Source organism: Sinohyriopsis cumingii, chromosome 5 (genome assembly GCF_028554795.1).
Source record: "Sinohyriopsis cumingii isolate HCF-2022 chromosome 5, ASM2855479v2, whole genome shotgun sequence".
Lineage (NCBI taxonomy): Eukaryota > Metazoa > Mollusca > Bivalvia > Unionida > Unionidae > Sinohyriopsis > Sinohyriopsis cumingii.
Genome location: NC_142965.1, coordinates 39,268,029 through 39,287,691, shown reverse-complemented (window position 1 = coordinate 39,287,691; position 19,663 = coordinate 39,268,029). Strand labels below are relative to the sequence as shown.

General features: G+C 36.6%; 1 protein-coding gene across 3 annotated transcripts in view; it reads left to right on the top strand.

Moving 5' to 3' along the window:
* Nucleotides 1-3,476: 3,476 nt before the first annotated feature.
* Nucleotides 3,477-19,663, top strand: part of LOC149798984 (chordin-like protein 2) — a 36,914-nt gene continuing 20,727 nt past the window's right edge. For 2 of the 3 annotated variants that reach the window (XM_089957904.1, XM_089957905.1), the window contains exon 1: nt 3,478-4,425. In XM_089957904.1, the coding sequence (XP_089814030.1) occupies nt 4,362-4,425 (64 nt within the window). In that variant the 5' untranslated portion in view covers nt 3,478-4,361. Of the gene's footprint in view, nt 4,426-19,663 lie in introns of all 3 variants that reach the window. The other variant, XM_089957903.1, reaches the window with a different exon arrangement.

Below are 19,663 nucleotides of genomic sequence, written 5' to 3'. Positions count from 1 at the left end.
AAGCAAACCCATTTTCAAGCCTAACTCAAAGCGAATGTAAACCACATTACAGATTTAGCTTCTGTGTGAATTTATAAATACTAGATTTGTGATAATCAAGGCTTCTGCCTTATAACTTAAAAATTAGGGAGGTGTGTCAGAATACGAAACTATTCGGTGATACCTGAAAGGTCAGATGTCACGGTCACACCTTCTTATTCATGTGTTAGAATGGCTCTAAGAATATCGTGGCAGGGAGACGATAAATTTAAATACATTTTTACATTCTAATGAGATATTATTAATCCGTGCACTTACACCATTAGGCATTGAGCCAGAGACCGCAAAAATACCAAGTGATTGTTTTATTATATGCCCTACACAGGCAACGATTAATTTCATGAAATAAAATAATACTGACTGTATATATTTTGCCGTATAGAATAAAAGCACACATGCAATAAAAGGTCATAAATTCAAGTCTTTTTTGTGTGTAGTTCTAAAATAGTTAATAATAATAATAATAATAATAATAATAGTTACTGAGAATTATAACAGGGAACACTATATTGACACCTTGCACTATAGCTAATACCCTTGCACTATAGGTGACACCCTTGTCCTATAGCTGACATCCTTGCCATATAGCTGACACCTTTGCACTATAACTCAGACCCTTGCGCTATACTGACACCCTTGCACTATAGCTCAGACCCTTGCACTATACACCCTGTGAAAAACATTGTGCTGACATTAGAGAGTTTGTTGATAGAAATTGGAAGTGTTGATAGTGAAGTCTGTAATTTGCTAGCTACGCTATTGGAAGTGTTGATAGTGAAGTCTGTAATTTTCTAGCTACGCTATTGGAAGTGTTGATAGTGAAGTCTGTAATTTGCTAGCTGCGCTGTTGGAAGTGTTGATAGTGAAGTCTGTAATTTTCTAGCTACACTACTGGAAGTGTTGATAGTGAAGTCTGTAATTTGCTAGCTACGCTATTGGAAGTGTTGAAAGTGAAGTCTGTAATTTGCTAGCTACGCTATTGGAAGTGTTGATAGTGAAGTCTGTAATTTGCTACCTACGCTATTGGAAGTGTTGATAGTGAAGTCTGTAATTTTCTAGCTACACTTTTGGAAGTGTTGATAGTGAAGTCTGTAATTTTCCAGCTACCCTACTGGAAGTGTTGATAGTGAAGTCTGTAATTTTCTAGCTACTCTATTGACATACTAGGCAGGGAAATGTTGAGTGAGATGCCAACACTCGTGCAAGACATTTATCAGAGAGGGCTGGTAAATATGAAATACACTTACTCGTCAAACGAGACAAAATTTACTGGACTTGAGAAATAACGTAAAATTCAAACAGAAAACAACTGTTATCTTAGAAAGCTACGGCTGATTCTAAAATTACAAAGGAATATGTGTACTTTAGCGCATTAGCATACGATAGTAAATAACTACAAAATTATATTTGTTTTCCTCCATAATCGGAATTTTTTTCTCATCTAAAGTTGGATTGGTCCGAATATCTTCACAAAATCCCGTTTGACCATCACGCTGACATGCGTTACAGGAACAGTATCAAATGTTATTTTAATGGATCCTAAATATAATTATACTAGTAATAGTCAACATTATATTTCCGACAAATACAACTATTTTGTAAGATACTAAGTAATAATTTGTTGAATTATTTTATCAAGAAAATGGAAACATGATGTTAATATCATCAATATATAACAAGATACTTCAAAAAAATTTGCATACTGGCGGAAACTAGCGAAGAACCGGAACAGTGAAAAAGTACCGTCACACACGCACACGCACACACACACACACACACACACGCGCGCGCGCTCAAGAAATTTGATGAAGACATTCAATGAAATCTTAAATGAAATCATACAATCATTACATCAGTTTCACCCGATGTATAGCTGTATAATGGTTGCAGTATACAAGCTTTTAACCTAACTCCAGCAAAGAAAGTCTTCCACTGTTTAAACGAATATAGTTTATATACAATATTGGCTCTGTGTTGTAACGATTTGGCCCTTTATTTACCTTTGCGTCGTGTACATACATACATACATACATACATACATACATACATACATACATACATACATACATGCATGCATGCCATATATTCTTACATTTGACTCCAGTAGGGAATAACGTTCTCTTGGCAGTTTCAAAACAATACGTTTACAGCGAGATAAATTATGATGGATCATTTCTTCGTACATACATCTTCTGTTTAGCATCCTGAATATTTTGTTAGTTATTCATTAGCCATCATTATTATTCTGACCCTGCGTAGTCTGTTGTTTTTAAAATTAAAATTTTTTTACTATATTTTGAATTTTTTAAATATTTTCCTGTTGTAAGTAATACGTTTAACTTCACACATAACTTTGTTGCACTAGTTTAGCTTTTCGATATACCGTTGCATTGCAGAAAGTTCTGAGTTGCAATTGATCAATAAAACTGCTGAGGGAAACAAAATCAAAGATGCAGACGACGTTTTGAATGAAACGAGAAACGTATGGAACACATGCCAATAACAAGAATACACAGCCATTATCGGTTTGTGATGTTGTGGGAAACATTAATAGGATATGTATAATTTCTAGAAATTTTAAGAAAAGATTTGGATACAAAGATAAAGAAAAAATCTGTTACTAATAATTTGAGGTTAAAATAACAAATCTAAAGGTTTGTCGGTTTTATTAAGTTAAATGTCGCCTTTACATACATTTTTATGGCAAATCGACAAATATTTACGATACAGTTCAAATAACTTTGGCCTTCGGTCAAAGTATATTATTACAGTGCAGAATGAAGTTACATATGTCTCAATGTGTTGCTTAAATAACCGTTTCATTTTTGCATTGTATTTTTTCTATTTTGTAAAATCATATTTATTAGTGTCATCACCTGTATCAACCAAAAGTTATACTGCTACAACACTGACACAAACAAGTTTAACATCATTGTCGCTACAATTTTAACATCATTACCTAACACAAAAACGAGTCAGTCGACCCGGTCTGGCCTGAACGAGTGTCAAACCCTCAACCATTGGATTACGAGTCCAACTACTGCCGCTTCTTCATCAACACAGCACGTCGACATTGACACCATCGTTAAATCACAAAAATCGTCTTTTACATCGTCGTCATCCTGCTGACGTCTTTTAAAAAAAAAAGATTATTATTATTATTAGTAGTAGTAGTAGTAGTAGTAGTAGTAGTATTCGTTGTGGATACGATGATTATTTTACTTTTCCAATTTTTTTGTGACTTTCGATATTTCGCTATTAATGCTATTGGCTTTTACCTGAGCATTCTATTTCAAATGGATCATACTTAGACCGCAGCTACGTCGCTTTCAGTTAATTTCTCAGGTAGAAAATTAACCTTACAACTGAACTGGCGCATATAATAAAAGTCACAATACCGAAAACCGCAATTGTAGGTTCCCATATACCACACCTTGACGCGCACTATCTAGCTTCCAAGATTCACAGACACTGGCAAGCGTACTGTGTGTAATAGAATGCGTACTTCATAGCTAATAGTCGCCAGTCGCGCGCCTGTGGCATTGTGTTAAAATAGGGGAAACGAAATATAGTCGAATCAATTAGTGGTGTATCTGTTCCAAAAGATATAAATCGTTTTCTATTGGGAGCGACATCTTGAGTTTAACGAATCATTGCTGAGATCGATTCGCGGGCCCGTCTATAGCGCCTTCAATCTGTCACGTGACTAAAGGAGAAAAGTGAGGGGCAATAATAAACGTAGATCTGAAAGATAGCAGTAACTTCATATTAGACGTGGTCCTGAAAAGGTTGTACGTAGAAGTCTTTACTATCATAGTAAATTAGTCAAACACATGGAGTATACTGTGTTAATGTGACAGAGAATGTCTGGGGAAAATAAGTGAAAGAAAGGGTACAACGAAACATGATAATAGGAAACACCAAGGATAGCTATCTCAGCTGAGTTTCTAAGTTTGAAAATTAGACTACACTGAATTTGCAATACCCGAAAAAAATCTGTACATGCCCACATTTTGTTGAGAATATTCGCATGGAATCAAATAGTTGCAGCTGGAAAGCAAATCGAGAAAATCGCTGCTGCTGATGAGGAAATGGATTTTAAATGTGATTACGTGAATTCAAATTTATAGACGTGAATCACCGCCCACATCTTCTAGGACCCCTAATTATCTATTTCATTTGGAGAGAAACTTGACTAAAATATAGGATTTGATTAAATGATAATTTCATGATTATATAACAAAATAATGACTGAGTCCGAAATGATTTCATGAGCCGGATTTTTCTGCACCGTCGCCCAATCCGTGCCCGTGTTGCTGAACATGAGGAGTATGCAAGGACTGTTGTACGTCTTCCACATAGCTGCGATGATAGATGTAATCAAAGGTAAGGTTATTTCGTTCTTTAAGAAGTGTTTAACTTTCCAGGTGTGCGGTTCATTTATGTGTTTCAAAACCGAGTTAGTCTAATTATTTGGAAAAAGAATTAAATCGAACACGTGCTCTCTCTCTCTCTCTCTCTCTCTCTCTCTCAATATGTTGAGTGCTTCTATCTAACTTGATATGACATGTACAAAAACATACCTGACGGAATCCATACAATGCAGAAGGATATCAGAGTTCGGGTAGATAATATCATTGATAGCTATAAGTTGAAACAATCTTGTCCTATACATATTTTTCTTGCATGACATATTTTTCATGGTCAAGCCAAGATAATGAACACCTGCTAATAAAGATAATTTTTAAAAAATTCCAATTGTTTAATGTTTAATGCGTCAAATTATATTCTCAAACCCAAAGTTTGAATAAAATTGAAATTATGGATATTTCAGAGCTATTCCATCCTTGCGCACTGCACATGAACATCAAATGTTGATGACGCCGACTCACTCCATATATGTCTAGTCCCGATTTCTTGACACTACTCAACTTGAGCGTGCACTCGACTTGATGGTTGATGATGAACAAACTGATTTAGTTTCAAGTAATGGGAAAGTACGATTTATTAAAACGATGTGGTAAATTCTGAAGCAAAAATTATTTTTAGGGAAATAAAGCGAATAAAGGTTAAATATTCTATATAATCTATTTTAGTTGCCCATATTGCACATATAGTAAGTTGTACCTTTCGGAGAGTATTAACTGATTTATGCGAACGCAGAAGCAGCTGATTTTTTTATATACTTTTTTTGTATGACGAACGAAATATATATGACTATGTAAGTATGATAAGCAAAGCGACTTTGTTATTACAATTAAGTAACTTTTTAAAAACAAAAAGATAGGTGTGGATATCAAGGATGGTAATTAGTGTTGTTCCTTTTTCGGGTTTGGGCGTTGCTGTTGTTTTTATTTTAGGGTTTAGGAAAACCCGAGAAAACCTCGGTAAAATCCAAAGACCCATTGGAAGCCTCTAGCAAGGTCTCTCATATCCCCACATTGGCCGAGCCCGAGACACAATCCCACGCGGACAGAGGGAATAAGGCAGTGATCTCTGAAGGCGAACGCTTTAGACCACTCGGCCACCCGGGGACCTCGGTAGTTCAAGTACTTCAAAATTTCACTATGATTACCGTTATTTATTTTCTTCGACAAAGATAAAAATATTTTCCCCTCTAATATCAGCGTTATAGTAAACAATCCGATGGTACCATTTATACTCGATTATAAGTCGGGCCACAGTGCAAATAACATCGACCTAAATCCGCCGACGCATACTGTACTGTGATCGGGTCCAATGCTGTTCTTTTTTATCTTTCCCTTCTATTAATGATTCCTTAGAAGGTGCATTGAACCAGATCTGCCGGTATGCTATGCGATGGCAGACCTGAGTTTTTGCAGTTAGTAGCTGGACATGAATTATATATGTGAGTATAGCCGATATGGAAATAGTTACTCCTCTGGTTCCGCCTGCATCTGAGTTAGGTTTGTAGCCTGAATCTCAATATCTCGATAAAGCTTGGCAGCTGTAGAACTGTGGCAATTCCCCATGCAAATAGATTTCTCAATAAAGTACTTTTAACCCTACTTTGGGAGTAGTCAACATTAGCTGGAAGGAAGGGGAGGGGAGATGGAAACTTCAATTTTGACCTCTCCCCCGACGCCGTTATACACACCACTTAATTGTATGATACCCATGGTTTGCACATTTGTACCATTTATTATTTCAGCGCACACAATTATACCTACCCCAAATTGCCACCACTCCTTTCATAAAACATGTACCACTCCGTTAGTTATATTATATGTGAGTGTTTATCCATAGGGACCTTATTTAATATATAAGGATAATCTTCGCAAATAACGATCTACGTGTACACACAGTGACAATGGTGGAATATATTTTAAGGTTTTAGAATTTTTAAACGGGGCCTAATACTGCCTATAGTGTCCCGCATTTCCTAAATCGTCAACTCGAGTGCACACTCAAACTTACATTTAGATATTTAATCTTGCATATAAAGGAAACAAAAATTGTATATTTTCTTATTTTGATGAATAATATTTAGGCCATAACGTTTCATTACTTTTGCTGAAAACGTTTGAAATATATTATCGTACAATATACGCTGGTACATAACGCGCACCTCTGAAACAAACAGCGTCTACCCAGATCTGTTGTCGCATAATGTGCCAGCAAAGGAAGATCTAAGTTGATTCTACTCCTTATGATTTCACAAAAGAAACACTATTCCTATCTTTGCCTAAATCAAGTGTGGTCCATCCATTTCGTTCCACATCGCCCCATGCGATATGTGGCTAGCCGAACCTGTATCTACCATTCCGCTTTTCTGATTGGATGTAGCGGAAAGATGATCATGTCAGATTGCCCGTTACATTTACCGAGGAAGATGCCCGGGAATAAACACTGCGATATCCCAACAGACAAAGTTAGTTTCTCGAATTGAAATTGTTCACAAGCAATCGTTCTTTCGAAGTCGCCATATGGAACGCATAACAGATGCAACAACCATCGGTCATTTGAGTTCGCTCGCTAAAGTCAAGTAACTTCGCCAATCCCCCCCCCCCCCCCCCACCTTACTCAAGGACATTTGTTCAACACTATGTTAAGTTACATATGCCATGGATCAATATGGAATGAAGTTGATAGACGACCCTTGGCCCACGAAGATGCGTTGATCCTACCTGCCGGCGTATGATATTACGACAGATACGGGTCTGTGCATTCATAATTTCTGGGCGTTATATAAGGGTAAGTACGGTTAGTGAAAGCTCGGTCTGAAGAGCTTTTTGCTTTATATAAACTATCTGACAACAGTTTGGTGAACAGTTCTCTGACATCCGAACCAGGTTGAGCGTCACTCTCATAGTATTGTTGTTGTTGTGGGGTTTAAAGCCATTTTTTAGCACGAGATAGGCTGTACATGGCAGCCAGTATTAATGGTGGAGGAAGAACCCGGGAAAACCCCGAAAAGAACCACCGACCCATGAGAAGCTACTGGCAAGCTTTCTCACATACCCACATAGGCCGAACCCGAGACTCGAACCCACGCAGACAGAGGTGAGATGGCAGTGATCCGTAACGGTGAGCGTTTGAGACCACTCGGACATAGTTAGTGCATTTAATACCAGCAACGTCTAGTTACTTTGGTAATCCAAAGCTTACTGATCCTAAGGCACAATATATTGTTATACTTGTTTTCGTAATCATTATGGCAGAGTAGAATGATTCTTGGAAATTACCGCTGAGGAATGAGCCGATGACTATTTTTTTCTTTCAACCTGTGCGTATTCTTTATTCCAAAGAGACTTGTTGATTCGTTTCAATCTCTCGTTCACCATTGATTGATGGCGAAAAGTGTTTAATCTTTGAAGTTAACACGAACATGATAATGTTAGTATCAAAGGGCTTTGGGTTTAACGCCATATTTCAGCATATGATACATGACGGCCAGTATAACTAGTGGAGGAAGAACCCATTAAGAACTAACGACCCACGGGAAGCTACCAGCAAACTTTCTCATAAGACCACAATAGCCGAGCACGAGACTCGAACCCATGCGGACAAAGGTGAGACGGCACCCGGCCACTCGGTGCCCCCAGGTATGAAAAGACTGTAAAGAACGTCTCCTATTAGCGGCGGACCAAGCTAGAAAACGTTGGTGTTTACTGTGGATATAAGCTGCAATACTCTAGCAAAAGTGATACTTTTCCTGAAACTACATTGAACGTAGCTTTAGACTGGCGCGGAATATTGTGGAGAGAAAAAGGCACAACAAGATCCGGTGTCAAACTCTGGACCGTACTACTAGTTGAGTGTTCTGCCACACGAGCTTTACGAACCGAAACTCCAAGTCAATATCTGCAACAATCAGACCAACCCTGGGATTTCACAGATACGTTAACGTCACTGTATCTCCGTTTGTTCATCACTTAGAACTCTGTGAGCTATCGGTACTCTCCACCCTTAATGTTCGCAGGTCGAAACATGGTTTCACTACATGCGTCAACTTTCACAGGGGAGACAAATGCGGAGGTAGACCTAGGAGTCGAATCTAGGAACTCCAAAAACCTTGTTCAATCTTTCATCACTTAACCCGTTCTTTTGCTGTAAACCAAGCCTTGCGGAGGGCTTAGCGTCATTACAAAAACTAGGGCTACTGTCTCAGTAGTCCTTGTCAATGAATACAGGAGTAACCTGGATCCACGTTAAAGTCTGATAGTTCTTACTAGATGATATAGCTACGGTCCTTTGTTTTGGGATTATTTTTTTTAATACCGCTGACTCTTATTTTGCATATTGTAATCATTTCAGAATTTTAATGTGACACTCGGAGGACTTTCGACAATTAATTCACTCTATGACTAATGTTTGTATGGCCATCTTGGCGATACGTGCATCCGCAATAATCTCAGAATTTTGACATTTCCAAAATAACAATTTTGAGTAGGCGAAGACACGGTATTGCGTAAACTGTTCTTGGTCGAAAAAATGTTTCTACATGGAGCACCGTCCCTGCTCGTATATAGTACTCATTCAGGCGCAGAACCAGATCTTCCGTGGAATACCGTGTAACAGAACATCTTATATGCTCTTCGTTGTACATATAATATACTTCGGTTTATTATATGACGGCTGATTGCGGTCAACGCTGTTTCTAGATGTGTGCGCTTTGTTATACGGTAGTAAAGAAATACTAACGACTTGTGACAATATTCAACTCTTATGTAAAACGCATCACCTATTTAACCAGGAGAGGATATTTACTGCTATTATTTTTAATTCTAAGAAGACAAAAACTATTAACCGTTTCATCAAAGGAATTGTATAGCCATCCGTAATGCACTAAAATGTTATGTCACTAATATGTCAACTAATAATTAGCTAAATTTGAATGACGCTAAAATAACGTAATTTAAGGTTTATGTTTGTACTCTTGGGTGTTATAAACTGTCGCATCTTTTATGTTGACTCAAGGTTGAAAGATGCTATAATAAGAGCATGTCTGAGTATGGTGGATGTGGGTGGGGTGTATTTTCCAAGCACTCGACGAAACCGAATGATGAATAGAAAGTCATAGGTTTGTTGCAAGCAGGGCCGTAGAGAGCGACCACGGGCCCTGGGGTAAGAAATACCCGGGCCTCTCCTAGTTCTTGTTCAAAAAAAAATTTTCTTTTTTAAAATTAAAAATTGTTTGGGCCGGGCCCTCTTAAGGGTCCGGGCCCCGAGGATCCCCAGTTGCCCCCTTCCCTCTTGTCGGCCCTGGTTGTACGAATCACGAAATACAACAATAAAACATGAATTAGAAACACCTTGATTTCTTCTTTGGTAATCGTACGAATTTTGACTTGAGAAAGAGCATCCTTCCTGTGTTCAGGATTAAGACCTTTGAGTATAAGTGAAGCAAATATTCCTGTTATTTAAAAATGTTGAAACGTCTGACCCATTAAACCCTGACACAGCGATATTAAAGACGCCGAGATTAAATGAACGCACATTTCTTCGTCGAGAATAGTTAACACTGCTGAATGCACAAATTTTGGCCTGTGTTTATTGTAATCTTAATTGCTGATAGTTTTACGCACACAAATAATGCAGCCAGCTTTTGAAATCGTACATTAATTTATCACTGGTATAGTGATGAATGAATTACGTCACCTCACTCTGTCTGTTGTAATTTAATTGAAAATTTAGCCCGACGTATTTGGCTTATTCAACGATTAAGCACGTACGGTTTTAATTTCAGTACATACATGCAAACCCCTATTAAGACCCCGTAGACCGTACAAAAACGAGTGCAATAAACTTAGAACTTAGATTTTTTTAATATATAAAATTTTTAGTATAAACCTAAGACCTTTCATAACTAGTGTTAAATAATATATAATGCAGATTTTCATTCATTCGTATATAACGAACATCCACGAAACATTATCCAACGATGTCATCTGTTTACTCCCAAGTGACGAAATTTGTATCTCCGCGAAAGGATTCTGATTTTACTGTATTATTACGGTTAACAGTACAAAACTGTGGGATTATATTTCACTGTCCTGACTTTTTCTAATGTAGATTCCATGTTTCCTCTTTTTGATTTCGGGATCATGCATTTGTATATCGTAATTGTGCTTTAAAAAAAAAAGTCCAACCTATTTTTGTTCACTGCCTATAACTGCCTATGTGTCTATCTATTGATTTGTTTTTGGTATGATCCCCCCTTCATTGAAAAGGATGAAATGAGTATAGTCTCTTACAAATTCACATAAATTTATTTTATCAATCTTGGCATATATTCAAGAAAGATAGAAAGTTGTCCCTTACAATAATTTTACATAATTGAAAAGAGAAAAAAAAGAGTATCATGCGAGAGAAAACCGTAACAGATCATGTCAAAACTTAGTTCTTTGCTAAATTATACAAGAGGTTTCGCCACATTTTAATTCTATTTAGAAGTACAGAATTACTAGATTTTTGCTTACGAAACTGTCAATGAACGAGCTGCATTTCACCACTGTCACTTTTAGATACATACATACATACATACATACAGACAGACAGACAGACAGACGTACATACATACATACATACATACATACATACATACATACATGGAAAACGATACATAATTATCTGAGGGGAATCCGAGCTCCAATTTAAATTTACAAAACCTAAATGATGTATTACGGTATTGTAACTCTACTTCAGTTGTAACCAATGTATAATTTAACCACAGTATGTATCTTGTTTCATCCAAAGATTAGACAATATTTTTATCGACGTTTGCAACACTCGGGTTCCTATTTTTGTAACAGAAAAAGTGTTTTAGTAGGTAAAAATCTAACGAAAACTGTACGTCATATTTCCGCAAACACCTGCCACTTCGCATTGAAGCAGTTGGATTTATCTCCCTTGCAGTGATAACCCGTATGAATACTGGCGACTGCCACCTTCAAGAGTTTGATAAGAGGAAGGTAATGGCGTTTGTTACTCTAAGATCAAACGAAGGGAAAAGCAACTTTTTGTCAGACATCTCACAGAAGTTAATCATGTAGTAGGATTATCGGTGATAAGTCTGTCTCTATGACTTTAATAACTACTTGTACGAAACTCGCCTCTGGACAATCGTCGGACACTTGCGACACCAAACTCAAGATGGCTCTCCCCAGTCTAGGAATCTGATAACATCACTAGATGTGTGTAGATAAACGAGATTTCTCAAGATAACTACTTGATTTTGCTTTGTAAAAGATACCTTTGATTTCATTTCAAATCTTTTTTCTCATTTTTATACCCGTTATTATTTTACAAAACCGTTAATTTTATGAAGAAAAGAAAAAACTATAACTTCGGCAAATAATCTGAACTGTTAAATATTCGGTATCTCTCTCTCTCTCTCTCTCTCTCTCTCTCTCTCTCTCTATATATATATATATATATATATATATATATATATATATATATATATATATATATATATATATATATATATATATATATATATATGGGATATAATATGGATATTGCATTTCCTAACCCGATTTTTATTTGCATTTTTTCGATCAATGCAGCAGAGAAAAAAAAAATTAGTGCACATTAAATTGGAAGCGAACGTATTCTGCTGTTAAAATGCCGTTTATTAACCTTTCGCAATTGTTACTTTTAATTACCTTTTGGTCCAGATACGCCAAGTTAGTGAATACCGTATTTACCCCTGTATGTAGCAGAACTGACTGCTAAGAGCATAAATTCAGCTCTGAAGTGGATAATGAAGTCACAAACAGACCGCTCGCACACTCTCACGCTTTTCAAAGGAACTGTATTACAGATGTGTGTTTTTTGTTTGTGTGTAACGGTACATCGTAGTCTAATTGTTAGCAACTATGTACGCTCTTATACTCCAGCAAAGACGTGTACTATATTCAGAACTGTCAATCATTCATGCTAATGGCGATCCAAAATTAAATTGATCAACGCAAACTCTTAATTATAAGTTTTTGTTTTCAGGCTTGTGAATATTTTAGACAAATGCGGAAATTATACCACTTCTTTTGGTCTTCTTGTACAAATCTTACTTTTGTAGATTTTTTTAAAAATCAAATGCACTGAAAGTTAAGAACCAGAATTACATTTCAATAAGCAACAATACATTTCGTTCCGCTGCCACAACTGTTTGCTCCAGGCTATCAGAGACCCGATCCCGGAGAGAAAGGCAAGATTTAGTTGCCGATCACGCAGATCCGATTCTAGCTCATTTGTCGGGCATAATACATATTAAACTCGTATCTGCCAGAGTAGTATGGGACGACAGATCTGGTTTCATTGTGGATGACAGCATTACAGGTAAAACCGTGGATATACAAGACATGTAAGAGTTCCATTTCGACTAAACTTGAACTAAAAGCATCTTATCATTTCATCAATGCCCGAAAAGGTTCCACTTGCTCGAATTAAAGAACTGGAAACATCTCATAATTCCACTGATGCCCTCAATAGAAAGCTGCTGACGCATAAAATATAATCTTGCTGATATTACCGAGTAAAACGAAGTTTCCCATCCCCATATAAGGTATAGTTTCCTACCCCTCCCCATCTCAATCTTTTTTCTCATCATGTTTATTCTAGGTAATCATTGGGCATAAACTTCAGTGTACTCAACCGTGTAAAGTTTATTGACGGAGATTAATCCCTTCTGCTTGTTATCAATCCTTTTCATTCGATAAATGGGAAATATTAGGCAAAAATCATGACAGTCGCCATCGTACAACTTTTTCCTTGTTCCTGTATAAACCGGAACGATCCGTGCGTCGGCACGTCATCGTATGATTGACAACCTTGCGCTGTTGGCGCGTCAAGACCAATCGAGGCTCCCAAATGTAATGGTCCTATTTAACGGTGATTATTTACCTTTTAACATTTTTTCCATGATGGAGCCAGGCGCTACGTCAAATAAAACATAAATAGATTAAATGATCAATACATTTGCCGATCTAGCCTGCGGGGGTGTTTTCTATTTTCTTAATATTTCCAACTCCCATAAAGATTTCGGTTTTGGTAATTTATTTTGCAGTTCAGTCTTTTCATTAACGTTTAAAATTACTACAGAATAACTGTCTCTGCAAACTTCGGAGTTATGGAGACATGCTGTCCGCTATCATCTTATCCTGTTTAAAGACGAGCAGATGTATTTAGTTTACATCTTCCTTATTATGTTCTATCCGTAACGGGGGTAGTGGTGTGTTATCCTATTTTCATTTAAACAACAAATAAAGAAATGAAAGAACCCACACATTTTACTTGAATATGATAACAAGATAAGGATTGAATATGATAACAAGATAAGGATTGAACATGATAACAAGATAAGGATTGAATATGATATCAAGATAAGAATTGAATATGATAACAAGATAAGGATTGAATATGATATCAAGACAAGGATTGAATATAATATCAAGATAAGGATTGAATATGATAACAAGATAAGGATTGAATATGATATCAAGATAAGGATTGAACATGATATCAAGATAAGGATTGAATATGATATCAAGATAAGGATTGAACATGATATCAAGATAAGGATTGAATATGATAACAAGATAAGGATTGAATATGATATTAAGATAAAGATTGAATATGATATCAAGATAAGGATTGAATATGATAGCAAGATAAGGATTGAATATGATATCAAGATAAGGATTGAATATGATAACAAGATAAGGATTGAATATGATATCAAGATAAGGATTGAATATGATATCAAGATAAGGATTGAGCGTAAAACTATGTATGTATGTATGTATGTGCGTACATACGTACGTACGTCTCGTGGGTCGGTGGTTCTTTCTGGGGTTTTCTCGGGTTCTTCCTCCACCATTAATACTGGCCGCCATGTATAACCTATCGTGTGCTGAAAAGTGGCGTTAAACCCTACAACAACAACAACGTACGTACGTATGTATGCTCCGGTGGGCTAGTGGTTAGAGCGTCCGCCTCAGACGCAGGAGGTCGTGGGTTCGATCCCCGGTCTAGTCATACCAAAGACTTATAAAAATGGTACTAACAGCTGACTCGCTTGGCGCTCAACATTAAGAGGTTAGTGTTAGGACTGGTCGGCCTGGTTTCAGGCTACCCCAGTGCTAGACATCACTATAAACTGCCACACTGCAGACATCGTAGCGATATGACTGAAAAATTGTTAAAGCTACGTTAAAAATCCAAATCACATACGTATGTATGTATGTATATGTACGTATGCACGAACGCACGTATGTATGTAGATAGGTATAATGTTGTCACATTTATTATTCAGATTATAACTCTTCGCTCGTTTAGATTGATTCGAGTGTACAAACCAAGTTCATGACTACGAGAAGCATAACAAAATTAATTTATTTTGTAAGTATTCAGCATATGGAGGGAAGCTTTTAATTTATGAAAATTTAAGAACAAATATTTGGGTTGGTGTCCGGTACCATGACCCACTCTGCATACCACAATATTTGTAAGTGGCAAGTGTGTTAGACTAAGCACCACAAGGTGGATGTAGGGTGTAGATTGGGAGTACGAACACTAAAGCCGAGGCGTGTATACCCGTGTCAAAGGAAGGCTCATAGTGAATTTGTTCACTATTAAATCCATTGCATCACTTTTATAACATCCACATATGACATGGAGACTGTAATGGATCCGTATGTCAGGAATATTGGTCTCCAGACACTTTTAGATTTTACAAATGAATATTAATTCTCAAAGGAATTCAGTAAATAAGTAAGTACTAGATCATATTATGACCCAAAATATATGCCATAAGCCTGCATATCCAGATAACCACGCCATGTTTGTAAGGCATATATGTCTGGATTCTTGGGTTCTTGAATACAAATTTAAAGTCTTTACCCAGATAGTAATTAGTAAAGCAGTTCCAGAGTTTTAGAATTTTTTCCCCTTTCAAAATTGATCATCCATATACATTGTTTGATAAATAGTAAAAACAAATTACAAGCTGTCGACATATTTATAACCGTCGTTGCAATGGCGTCCATTCATATCTGTAAAGTCAACAAAATATGATACTGAAGTCGACAGTCAGAAAAATTGATCGAATGCAGCAGAGGCAACCCAATGACGGACTGCAGTGTCTTTCAGACATTAGGGGAGTGATAAAGCATAAATAAAATATCTTAAAATTGCTTCACACCTGTATACACTCAGTTTTAACACAATGAGATGAATATTTAATTAATTCTCCACCCTCTCTTTTATAACACCCAATGATTACGAACATTTCAAGCAATTGTATCACTTGCGGATGCTTAATCCGTTTTCATTGTTTATTTTCGTTCTCAATATATAATTTAATTTTCTTTTTTTGCATGAGCTGGAAATGCTGCAGTATTACTAAATTTTATTTTATTTGATTGACATTCATCCATCTGTCATCTGTCAATCTGTCTGATGAGAAGACATGACTTCATTGCACTGTTTGTAGTTTATTACATATGAAATATATAATAAAAGAACATGAATGTTGCTTGTGATATAATAACATGATGCCTGACAAGGAGAACGCAATTTGTAAAACCGTCTAAGAACTGCTAATGTTTTTTTTCAAGAATCTGTATTACATGTATTCATTTACTGGGTGTATTCATCATCGTTATTCCTAGAAATGTAATATGAGGTACACATATTTTGTCTTTCATCATGCTAATATGAACACGAATATGTGACTGACGAGTATTTTTTCATGATTGAGATGCATTAGTCTATGTACTAGATTTAAAAAAAAAAAAAAACATGGGTTGCAGTTTTGAACTTACTTATAGATATATAGATTTCTACCGCTCCGGTTAGAGCGTCCTCCTCTAATGTTTTAGGTCGTGGATTCGAATCCCGGTCGAGTCATATCAAAGACTTATAAAATAATGGTACTTGCACATGCCTCGCTTGGCTTTCAGCATTAAGAAGTTAGTGTAAGGACTGGTCGGCCTGGTGCCAGATAATGTGATGGTTCAGCATGCTCCATGTCTGCGGCATGATGCCCCAGTTCAGGACATCGCTATAAATTGCTACACTGCAGATATCGTAGCGATATAATTGGAAAATTGTTAAAGCTACGTTAAAAATACACACACACACACAGACACACACACACACACACACACACACACACACACACACACAGAAACATATTGGTTCTAAATCCAAACTAGTTTTAATATTATGTAATTAAGACGTAATGATGACGTACGGATGTTAGCAGTCGAAGCTTGCCTATATTGATCTTGTAGTCGTAGTTCTACAGACTTTAATAACCAGGTACCTAAGACAAAAATGATTTCTCAATACGTAGCTACACCAATGATCATCTAATATAGACTTGGCTTCTATTATCCATTTATTGCTAGTATTTGGACTTAACCACTAACTGATCTAACTCAATAGTATATTGTGCACCGAGAGGTACATTTTATGTCATTCAATACATTTCTAAGGAAAGACAAATGAGAATTTTCAATTATATCTGATCTTATCACCTTCAAACCACATACCTGATTTTCTGCGATCGCATATAGGTTTAAGTTGACATAGACGATTTCCCTATTTTGATTAATATTGCCCCTTTGGTTGTCGTCTAGAAAACATGCACTTTATCGTAATTTGATTGGCTATTAAACTACATGAAACGGAATAGACAAGAGAAACTTAACACGTAACTGACAACATGTCAAAGAATATTGGTTAATTATCCCACAACATCAGGATACTAAGGAGAGTGACTAACGGTCAGGTAAGCAGAGTTTTACAAACTCGACCAACCATAATTAATATTTTGCTTGCGTTACCTAGCAACAGACCAATTTCGATTTTGACCTATAAGGAATTGACACTCTAACCCATGACACAGTCCTTAGCAATGAAGCCGCATGCATGCAAGAGTACTTTCCTTTGCCTTAAAATGGTATTGGGTTCGATTCATGATGCAGATATATACAAGATAGTAGTTGCCCTTGCGTAATGAATGATCCATAATTTTATCACTGACGACATCTTCGATGCTTACCATCGTGGTTCGCACATTTGTTACGGCGATTTAGTAATTTAATTTTAATGACAAATTAATGACAAATGGTAATCGTATAAAACGAAGTATTCTTTGCATTGCATGAAATGGGTCTGGAAACGTCTCAATAACTACGATGACGTTCTGTTTTGGTTTGGTTTAATTTTATGTGGTGTAACGCCATCTTTCAACACACTATAAACATTGGTTTGATGAAGAACCCGGGAAGAAACACTGATTTCACGGGAACCTGCTGGCAAGCTTTCTCTCTTATCCAAGCTGGTCGAGCCGAGACTTGAACTCGCGCAGACAGTTGTTAGATATGTGATCTGTGAAGATGAGCACCTTGGACCACACGGCCACCTGAGGCCTTAGACCACACGGCCACTCGTGGCGCCTCTCACTGTTGACATTGCTCATAGACTAATAATAAGAATTGTGTATGTCAATATTATTGCTTTATTTTGAGTGGTTTTATTGCCAATATCTAAATATCATTTTCTTTGTGCATTCAAGAAAACGTTCATTTATGGTAGAGTACAGTGACGCAAAATAATATCGATTAACTTTTTCTTCGTGGAAGAGTGCCATCCTCTACTCACTTATGTTGAATTTTCGAGAGAGAGAAAAAATGCTTGTCCAATGATTCGTAAAAATTTATTTTAAAATATTATTTTATCGCACATGTATTTCAAATTAACAATGAAAGTTTTACATTTGGTTAAAGCTACAAAATATTAATCGTGTTCGAATGAAAGGCAACTTTCAAATACCAGTTTTTAAAAGTGACCTGTTTGGTCTAGCTGTACATTTTTTTACATTTGTATAAATAATATTAGCGACATGCGTTGTTTACACCAGGAACGGGATATATCTTCATTAACTAATACTAAATTGCCATGAAAACGCTTCAAATAACAACAAAAACAAAACAAACATACAAACCAATAAAAGCATGGCGTCAAGATGTGTAAGGCAAATTTACGCCTAGTCATTCCGAAATGTAAGACTTGAGGCTTCTGGGCGAGTCCAGATTGCCAATATATAAGATGTTATCAGCGTCAAACTAGTGTTACGGTTTCAACGTGCGCCCGTCGGTCCGGCTGGTCGTACAAATTTACACGTCCTGGACCCGTATCTGTTACGGGGTCTCCCATGAGTCTGGATGAACCCTGTTCAGGTAAATAGTCTTACCTGTAAACATGAGCCCAGTGTCAAAATTTAAAGCAAGCAGGAGTCAAAGACACTTAGAGTTTATCGCTTGGGCATCGATCAGCAGACGTAAAGTAGCCAGCATTGGCTAAAGGGCAAATTCAAGTTGGCCATGTTGTACCATATATCTCCGCAGATAAGACCTGACTTATTTAATACATCGTAAGCCTTGATCTTAGTGATGAGAGGAGGAGAACCCATATTTTAATGATATATTATTAAACTGAGCAAAACACCATATATAGGTCTAGTACATGTATGAAGTATAGGCTCACGCCGCTCGTGGATTGTAGGGCGTGTTTAAGACGGCATGTACGGTAATAGTTAGCTAGGCGTAGACTTTTGATTGTTGTTTGACAATTCAAGATATGTTATTTACAATACATCCAGCATTATCGGGCTTCTGGGGGACGATTTTAATGAGCATAATTAAACTTATCACAGACTAGATTACTAGAAAGTTGTATATCTAATATATATCTGGTTTATAGAGTCAATATATCAAAGATGAAAAGTCCATGGAAATATGAATAAATTTTTTACACTGGGAAAGAAATAGGCAAAAAATAAAGAACTGCTTGTACGTGTGTTCATGTATCAAATTCATGAAGCTCTTTTGTAATTGTGAAAACATTGATATAATGCACTGAAAAGGTGAAGGATTGTGGGATTGCCACATAAATATCAAATGGCTCTCCGAAAACTATATAAAGTAATCAATTTGTTGATACCTTAGGATGAACAATATTTTCTAAACTAATGCCCTAATATAGTGCCAAATAGTTTTTGTTTCTTTACATCTTACAAGTTTTTAAAAATATTTATTTCGGCTATATAGTATAATTGAACAGTCGTGCTTGCGATTTCTCACACACACAC